This window comes from Bemisia tabaci, chromosome 3 (genome assembly GCF_918797505.1).
Source record: "Bemisia tabaci chromosome 3, PGI_BMITA_v3".
NCBI lineage: Eukaryota > Metazoa > Arthropoda > Insecta > Hemiptera > Aleyrodidae > Bemisia > Bemisia tabaci.
In genome coordinates, this window is record NC_092795.1 from 16,814,701 (window position 1) to 16,824,491 (window position 9,791).

The window sequence follows — 9,791 nt, forward strand, 5'->3', positions numbered from 1 at the left end:
TTGAAACTAAAACTGACCCAGATCTTTCAAGCGTGTTCAGCTTTTTCTTCTCTTAAAAAACTGGTATTTTTGCCTCCACCAAGAAATGAAGAATTTTGTTGTCATTGGAGCTTGTCAGCGTTCTTCCATAAAAAATCTGGCAAAAATACAATAAAGAAATTATAAAAGAATTGAACCCACTGAACACGATATATCAATTGATATCCTTTGAACTAAGGTAAAAAATCTTTAAATATGCATGTTACCTAGGAGAAGGAAATGAGTGAAACTAAAATTTTCTTTCGAAAATAATATCTGATCTCCCAACAGAGAAAGAATCATGCAAAGTAAAATTCAGCATGGACACAATTCTTTCATAAAGTGAGTCCCCTGCAGAATACCTCAATCATGATTCTCTTTTTAGAGCAAACACTCATAGAGGGTGCTCTTGGAAACTTATTGATGAGATCTTGCTTTAACAGTAAAATTATGTTTTGGAACCAAACAATTGGTTAATTTCTGGAATGGATGTAGTTGTTGGATTAGGTACATACTCAATTCCACCCTTAATATACTGTAAAGTTAGAGTCTTACAGGATAGCGAAAATAGTGAGATTAATCTCTTATTAACACATCTCCATTCTAAGATACCTGCGCAGGAGATAAAGCCTTTCATACTACACAGTGAACGACAACATCCACCACATAAAAGCGTACAATAGTTTCTTTTATTTTTGAACGATCCATTAGGGATCCACATATTTGTATTGGTTTTCTGTTAAAATCCATAGGATTTTATCATAGATGCGCATTTCCATTGCTTGCAAAAAAGCGAGACTGTCCCTTCGAGATGAAGAATAATGGAGAAATGATGTACTTTTGCAAGAGGATCAAAACAGAAAATAATAGTAAAAAAACTCCTATCACATGGTGTTGGTGCTAATAAATTTATTATTTGGACTTATGGATTAAATAACAGGTTTTTGTTGAATCCATCCTTAAAACAATGATTCAAAGTAGAAACAGTAATTCAATATGAATTTTTTGTAACAGATCCAAAAAATGCAGGTGGGAAACATATAAAATTTAAGATTAAAAATTGGCAGTAATCGATACCTACCTGCATTAATGATTACGCTGATTTAAAAACAACATAACTTACAGAATTTATACATTTAAGTACAGTTGTTATATACAATTAAAAAAATTTGTGACAGAATGAAGCTTATTACTTCGGTCCCAACATATCCTCAGGTCGGACCCATTTATCAAATTCATCACTGGTCAAATATCCCAATTTCAAGGCAGATTCTTTCAAAGTCGTTCCTTCCTTGTGCGCAGTTTTAGCAATTTTGGCAGCCTGAAAAACGTTGGAATAAAAGTTAAAGAACGAAGAGAAAAATTAAATTATTTTATTTCTTCCACGATTCTATAGAATCAGAGTTCCGCAAGCAGTTTTTTCTTTGTTAAAGTTGAAAAGTTTCAGGTGATGAAACATTCTTTACTCAATTTAAGGTTAAAAGATAGGAAAGCAGGGGAAAAAATTACATCCTGAAAAATTACATTCTTTGTGTTGAGCTATTTTTTAAAATCTTTTCATGAGCAATCCTTCTTTAGATAATCTATCAGGCCAAGATACAACCATCAAAACTTTGATCTGAGTGCAGAAGTTTAAAGGAGATTTAAGCCTAAGAATAATAGTTCACGAGGATAAGTGATTGTATTGGTTTAAAAGTGGAGGATCAGCACATAAATTTAATGGCTTCATCTGTGATTGCCTAATGACCTGAGTTTCCATAGACCAATACAATTTCAACAAAGGCCTAGTAAGCATTGGCACTGCATTCTAACATACAACTATTCTAAACAAATGATTTTCTGACAGAAAAACACACTTGGAATGAGGCAACGGCAGTTTCTTTTTAATTAATTTTTAGAAAACATCGAGTAAATTTTTTAAACCCTGAATGGCAAAGAAACCTTGTTTTGAACATGCCAAAAAGCGGATCCATTAGAAACAATACTTTTGCTAAAGGAATCCGAAGCTACGCAAGGGAAGCGGCATTTGCTGATTGGCTGAACTCATATTCAGGTGTCGCCTTGCTACGTCAACTTAACTGTCCGCTTTCAATTGGTCGGATTTTGATTAGCTGTTTCTTCCCTCACAAATGATTTTTTTAACTTTGTAATGAGCTTGATGGATTTTTACAAAATATTACGCAAGAAAATCAGTACCACAACCCTGCAAAAATTCCTGGTTACTGACGTATTTAAATAGCCTTGACAATAGATACAGAGAAGGATCAATCTCACCTTATCATATCCGATGTGTGGGTTCAATGCAGTTACTAACATGAGGGATTCATGGAGCAATTTATCGATGCGGTCTTTGTTGGCTTCAATTCCAACCACGCACTTGTCAGTAAAGGCTTTAGAGCTGTCTGAAATTAAACGTATGGAGCGAAGGACATTCGCGACCATGACTGGTTTGAATACATTCAATTCGAAGTGACCATTGCTTCCTCCGACTGTTACAGCAACATGGTTACCAATGACTTGAGCTGCGACCATGGTGATGGCCTCACATTGGGTGGGGTTTACCTTACCTGGAATTAAAAGTTTGACAAAATAACTTCAGAGGTGTCAACTTGAAGTCCCTGTATTACTTAGTATGGTTTTTTTTTTGGTCTGCGGTCAAAATTTGCATTTAATTAGTTACAGAACAATTAATCGTCATTTTACTACTTTTGTTCAATTTGTGAGGTACTCAAATGTATTTTGACACAGATCTCTGTAAAAGCAATTCCATTTCGTAATTGATAAATAGTGAGTGTAACTTATTTCTGTTTTATCACAAGAGAAGGAAACAAAAAAAGCCAGTTTTTCTTTTGTTCATCCTAAACTTTTTAGAAAAGTGAACAATGTCTGCCATCTGCTGACTTAACAACCAGACAAAATCCAAACATTGCTTCTGCTCAGCAAGGAGTTGTTTCCAGTTTCATGACTTGTAGAACGAAACAAATGTTGTTTTTCATACTATAAAAGTAGAACCATTCTAAGTAGACAAAATTGTAGGTTCAAAGAAAAATCTACCAAGTTGAACATTGCACAGAATATTTTTTTTAACGATTAATTTATTATTACCGGGCATAATACTGCTTCCTGGCTCATTTTCTGGGAGACTAAGTTCACCAAATCCACACCTTGGTCCAGATGCAAGGAATCGAATGTCGTTTGCAATTTTCATTAAACTGACAGCAATAGTGTTGAGGGCACCAGAAACTTCAACCAGAGAATCATGGGCAGCTAATGCTTCAAACTTGTTGGGAGCTGATTTAAAAGGCAAATCTAAAATCACAAAAAAAGGAGAGAAAAATTAGAAAAGCTCCACTGAAGATCAAAGTTCTTAAAGTTATAAATATTCCCAATTTTCTGATGCCTAACGACTTTATAAGCAATCAATTCATGCTTTGGTCAAAAAATAAAAATAAAAAATGGAAGAGGTAAAAATACTCAAAATGATAATGGTGATACATCTTGTACAATAGAAGAGTTATATTTAATATACTAGCATTCAGTCAATTATAAAGGAACTACATTTTGTAATAAGAAACTACTATTTGTGGCTCATTTTAGAAACAAATGGCACTTTCATGAATGAATTAATAATAGTGGGTAGTTCATCATTACAAAAAGTAGTCCAATTTAAATTTATCATTACACAATTACCTAGTTTTTCTCAATTGAAATCAAGTATCAGTTAGGCAAGGGAAAATTGTCAATTGTGGTAAAAAGTAATTTTCTCAAAATTAAGTTTTATAGGTAGTAAGTAGTTGTGAACATGGTTTGATTTTGAAAATAGGTAAGTGCAACTTCAAAACTATATGTTGAAGTAACAATGATGTTAGTCCTTTCTAATAAGAAATGGTTCATGTGAGACAAGCCTGTAAATTCTGACACACTGAAAAAAATTGGATGATGTATTAAGTAATGCAAAAGAGTAGGGTATCGATTCTCTACCAGATCAGTAGACTCCTTCTGCATAAAATTGTCAGATTACAGACTGGAGGACAAACTTCAACACTTACTTGTCAATTCGCTGATTTTGGAGGCGCATTTTTCGGCAAAGCCAATGCGGGTGTTTAAGCCTGTTCCGACAGCTGTACCTCCAATTGCAAGATTATAAAGTCGCGGCAGAGTATCCTTGACTCGTTCAATGCCAAATGCAATTTGTTGTACATAGCCACTGAATTCCTGACCAAGAGTCAATGGAGTAGCATCCTGAGAAAACAAATTCAGAAATTAAAATGCCCACAACCGGAAAACATTACAACCAATAAAAGTGGGTTGATAGCCTTGATCAATTTTTAATCCATCAAATATTGCCCCCCCCCCCCCCCCCAAAAAAAAATAAAAAAAAAAAAACCAGTAAGTTCCGGCAGACAGCAATATTCTTACAATTTTTACGACCCTGTTTTGTACGCATAAGGATCCAAACTAAATTTAAGTTATTCATCAATTAGCATTTTGAGTAGCTATTTCGTTCAGCTGTTTCTTGAGAGACAAATGTAAAAAGTTATAAACTCTGGAAAATTTCAGTTCAAATTCAAAGCTAGGGCTGTGAGAAATTAAACAGATAGACCACAAGAGAAAGTGTCTCAGAGAAAGGCGCAAAGAACAGTGCCATTTTATAAAGCATTCTTTGGTAACTCCAATTTAGTATAGTAAAGATTTAAGGTCTTCTCCTAATTTTAGTTTGTTATTGCTCATTGGTTTTGTTGACAGTTGAGTGCCCTAAAAATTTTACTGAATGCTATCAAAACATATTGGCAGATATTTGATGGACTCAATGAAAAGAAATAAATCTGTATCAACGAAAGGAGAAGGAACAAAGGAAAAGGGATGAGGATAACAATTTAAAACTCTTAGGGCATAATTCATTAGACGTTGGATACCTGAGTGTGAGTCCTTCCAATTTTGATGATTTTATCAAATTCAACAGATTTCTTTTGCAAAGCATCATGGAGCAACTGTAAGCTCGGCAATAAGCTAGAGTTGATTTCAACTGCAACAGCAATGTGCATAGCCGTGGGGAATGTGTCATTTGAGCTTTGGCTTTTGTTGACATGATCGTTTGGATGAACTGGAGTTTTAGAGCCCAGTTGTCCTCCCAAGATTTCAATTGCTCTGTTGCTAATAACCTGCAAAAAATCAATTTAAATAAATTTGCTTCATGTATTTATGTCGAACCACAAATATAATTTGATTTTGGAAACTCAACTCATTAACTAGTTTATCTAAAACTTTAAACTATTTTCCTTCTTCATTTTCTATCGCTGTCTGAAGTCTGAAGAAAAATGTTTACCATTGTATCTTTAATGTTCAGCTTGGTCTTTGGTTGCTAACCCCTCATGGGATGTCTTAAAATCAAAGATAAAACTTTCTTCTTCTCATATTCAGCCAGAGATCCATCAGACATTTCGAGATTCCATGTGCTGTTTTTAAGATATTTAACTCTGAATATCAGTAAAAGATTAGTCACGTTACTGCTCAAGTTCAGGCGGTGATTAAATCATGGCAAAAGCACTATAGATCCTTATCTTGCTATTCCTTTTTCTCTTTGAACTAAGCATCTTATAAACAATGGGCAAGAATGCTGTCTTGGAGGAAACGGTCTCAACTTGCTCTTTAAGTTTTACCATCCTACAGATCATTCACAGCTCACTCATAACAACTTGCTATTGTCCTTTTAATCTAACACTACTATTGTTATTGTTGTCTTATTGTCTTATTCTTAAATCAATCTTTCGTGCTCTGTTATTTCACTATCAGTCGCCATTTGATGCCATCACTCAGCAATTATTGATGGTTGTGTCATACATACATCATGATTAGCTTATAGAACAGAAAAGACTAGGAAAATATCAAAACCAAGATTCCATAGACTCACTTTGGATAAAAATTACACCTACTGATGCCACTGATGATGATCTCGCTTATTAAGGAGCTTGATTGACAAACAATGCTCTGACAGTTTTTGATGGTTCCAATAAAACGAAACAATGATTGTGCTGTGATGACCACAAACAACAACTGACATCAATGAGAACAATTACTTTTACTCTCAAATAATAAAATTTCATACCTAATAATGGGCCTGTTGCAAACTTTTGCTAGAGCAAAACTAAGAGTTGTTTCTTGTAGATAATGCCTCAAAAATCACGATGAGCGCATCGGCAAAGTCTGAAGTGCACTCATAACTTCACAATCTGCGTAAGAAATTTGCGTTTTTTTAAGCTTCCCGCTTCAAAAACGATACTACGGCATAGGTGAACATTTTGTTAGAGGAGTCGCTCCATCGTCGGCGATATTCATCATGGCCGACGCTTGCACGCAGTTCCGCGCGTAATTCAAGGAGAGTTCAAGGTCAATCAATTCGGGCGTGGAAAATATGAACGTTAACACACCGATTGTTATCTGGTCTAATCCAGTTCAGGTGTTATCTCGTCCCATCAAACGTGTTTTAGCGGATTGGCGTCGGCTATGATGATTATTGCCGCCGATGGAACGACTCCTCTTACAAAATGTTCACCTGTGCCGTAGTATCGTTTTTGAAGCGGGAAGCTCAAAAACCCGCAAATTTCTTACGCAGATTGTGAAGTTATGAGTGCAATGCAGAGTTTGCCGATGCGCTCATCGTGATTTTTGAGGCATTATCTATAAGAAACAACTCTTAGTTTTGCTCTAGCAAAAGTTTGCAACAGGCCCATTGAAGCGCTCTTACTTACCTCTTGAGTACCGAAAAAAGTAGTGTTGTTGTATTACTTAACGATGGCCATTTCGCTAATTTATAATTATTTATTTTTCGCATTTTACATTTCTTTTGCTGTTTTTTCTGTCCAGAAAAAAAAAAAACACTCAATGCTCTGAGATGGCAGCTTTGTCCTCGGAAATAGCCATTAGAGAATAATACAACTACTCAGCTTTTTTTGATGATTAGGAGGTAATAACTCATTACTCACTATAACATGTACTCTGGTAAAGATAATGCAAAATTCTTGTTAATGACGTTTTGATTGATCTTTAAGAAGAAAAATCTGTCTCGGAAAGTCAGTACAGGATGTCTGGCAAAATGAATACCCAAGTACTGGCAAAATGGCACAGCATGCTTGCTTGAGCTTTGCAAAACAATCACTGCATTCAAGTAATTTTATTTCAGAAAAAAAGAGACACAAAGTATGCTTGAAATTTGATAACGGTGCAGGAAAAGAAAGAAAAAAAAGATTAATTCCTGGAATACTCCATTATTTTTGTGCAATCTTTTGGATCATGAAATGAAAGACCGTCAAGCTCTTCATTCTTTTTGTTGAGGGGCTAGAGACTAGAGGGATAAGTGTAGTTCTTGAAAAAATTGAGATTGTAACGATCTCAACATATTATAGTTTTTTTCAAGTATACGGGGTGAAAAATTAACTGCTAAAATACAATTTTTAAGGTGATTTGACAGACGCCATTTTTTGTGTCAGAGCAACATGCAATATATCGCGTCCACTCGTTCCATAATTTCAGCTACTTGTCATTTTTTTTTAATGTTGAGATCGCACTTCTGTTGTCTTGAAGCTCAACAATTCATGTACCAAATTTGACTAAGAAATTCAGAGTAATACAGGCAGGGTTTTTTTAGAGAAAAAATATTGCATTCAATACTGACATCGAAACTGCACTTGAATGCGATTTTTTTCTTCTAAAAAAACCCTGCCTGAATTTCTTGGTCAAATTTGGTACATGAATTTCTCAGTCTCAAGACAACAGAAGTGCGATCTTAAAATTTGGAAAAATGACAAGTAGCTGAAATTATGGAACGAATTGCCGCGATACATTGCACGTCGCTCTGACAGAAAAAATGGCGTCCATCGAATCACCTTAAGTATCAAAACTTGAGTTTGAGCTCTTTTTCTGGTATAGAACTCCATGTAATTTTAAAACTTTACACATATATTTCTTGAAATAGGGAAAACTGCACTTATCCCACTTGTCTTTCAAGCCCCTCTATTGATCTTTACCTCATTGGTATTCATATTAGTTTGAGTGCCAGATCCAGTTTGCCAGATAACGAGGGGGAAATGCTCTTCATACAGCTGTCCACTGATAACTTCATTTGCAGCTTTGGCGATGGCATCAGCTATTTTCGGATCAAGACCATAATCTTTATTGACAAGAGCAGCTGCTTTTTTCAATAGCCCCATAGCTTTGATGACTGCTTCCTGAAAAGAAAAAAATTAAACACGATACAATTTATGTTTGATACCTTAATAGGACATGGCATAATTTAATTGCTCAAGATTTTTATCCGCAGCTTTAAACAGAGTGGATAATTGCAAGAGAGTAAGGAAAGGAAAAGAGATAATGCTCAGACACATCTTTTGATTCAGATTTGCAATGATTTATAAGATGCAATTGGTGGGACTGGTGAAAATTAGTATAAACTATTTTCATAGAATCATTTGTGATGAACTGATAACAATTTAATAACAAGAAAATATCTGAAGATAAGAGGGTAAATCTATACTGATACTTACGGGCATTCTTTCTGTGGTTCCACCGATCGGAAAGTTCATTGTTGAGCGAACAGTTTGTGCCCCATAGTATTTATCAGCAGGAACTTCCAACTCCCCAAAGGTGTCAGATTCCTTTCTGACCTTTTGCTGGAAAAAAAAACACAAAAGGAATAAGGCACCAAGTTTCGTCCAACTTTACACTAATTAATTTTGACATCCTTCTCAAGGCCTCAAAGGTGCTTTGAGCTCTATTTCTACGATCCCAGAATTTTTATTCTACAGCCTATCTGCCACTATAAATTATTCTCGACATTGGTGAAAAAAAAGACACAATAATACATAGTACTTTGGAGGAGCGATTACTCCGGCAGCACAACAGCTGCTCAACTTCTGTATGAGTCCTGTAAACAAACATGGAACACAAGCCCATCAAAATTTTAGCTCCTCATCCATCAACATACTGTTACAAAACTTACTTTTAGATAAGTGTCATACATGTGTTCTCTGTAGAGAGAATCTACTATGGAGCGGCTTGTTAGTTGAGCCGCGGGTCTAAGTGAATAGTGTCAAGTGGACACACCTAGAAAAATTAAACAGGATAGCAGTTGTAGAAACTAGGTTATTCATTGAGACCGACAATATAATTGCAATTGTAATGTAATTTTAACAAGGATGCTCATGTCAGTAAAGAATCTTTTTACCTGATTCATGGCAGAGGTTGAAAATTTGGTGACAGATAAAAGGTATTTGTCCACGAGCGTTCGTCTAGCTCCTCTCCTCCCAAGCCGGGATAGCTGAATAATGCCGGATGCCATGGTGTTAATACAGTTGAAAGCAATACTTGGGAGAAAAGGGGATTATGAAATCACAGTTATTGAAGACACGAACGACCTTCCCCACTCCTTCGGTTCGGCCCACAACAACAATATACGGCGACGAGGTTAGTCGGAGCACCTAAGGCAAGAGAAAGAGAGAGACAAATCCCTTCGCAAGTTTCGCAAGAACCGTGCAAAACCCAATAATAACACTGATAAGTGATAACAGCCTTGAGCTGATAAGAGGTAGATGCATGCGCCAATCACAATGCAGCTTGAAAAAACGCCGCTTGTAGGCGCGGAATGGCGCGGATTTCAACTGCGGAGTCTCAGCCGCCCCATTATGTATTCTCGGTATTTTAAAGAGAAATTTATCCACATTTCAGCGAGAAATTTGCATCAGTTTACCACATCATGCGGCCATTTACAGATTTAAGTG

General features: G+C 35.8%; 1 protein-coding gene across 1 annotated transcript; it reads right to left on the bottom strand.

Annotated features, from left to right (window-relative positions):
• Positions 1–912: 912 nt before the first annotated feature.
• Positions 913–9,538, bottom strand: LOC109044214 (fumarate hydratase, mitochondrial). The gene is made up of 8 exons (XM_019061798.2): positions 9,239–9,538; positions 8,559–8,684; positions 8,043–8,243; positions 4,935–5,180; positions 4,068–4,260; positions 3,124–3,327; positions 2,293–2,585; positions 913–1,339 (listed from the first exon to the last, which is right to left on the bottom strand). The coding sequence occupies exons 1-8, from the start codon at positions 9,350–9,352 to the stop codon at positions 1,208–1,210; spliced, it is 1,509 nt and encodes a 502-aa protein (XP_018917343.1). The 5' UTR covers positions 9,353–9,538; the 3' UTR covers positions 913–1,207.
• Positions 9,539–9,791: the final 253 nt, after the last annotated feature.

Coding starts and splice junctions, on each gene's coding strand:
- LOC109044214 (XM_019061798.2), bottom strand. CDS start 9,352: ATGGCATCCGGCATTATTCAGCTATCCCGGCTTGGGAGGAGAGGAGCT. Junction 3,328..4,067: donor CAAAATCAGCGAATTGACAA/GTAAGTGTTGAA, acceptor TTGTGATTTTAG/ATTTGCCTTTTAAATCAGCT. Junction 1,340..2,292: donor CACACATCGGATATGATAAG/GTGAGATTGATC, acceptor AACGTTTTTCAG/GCTGCCAAAATTGCTAAAAC.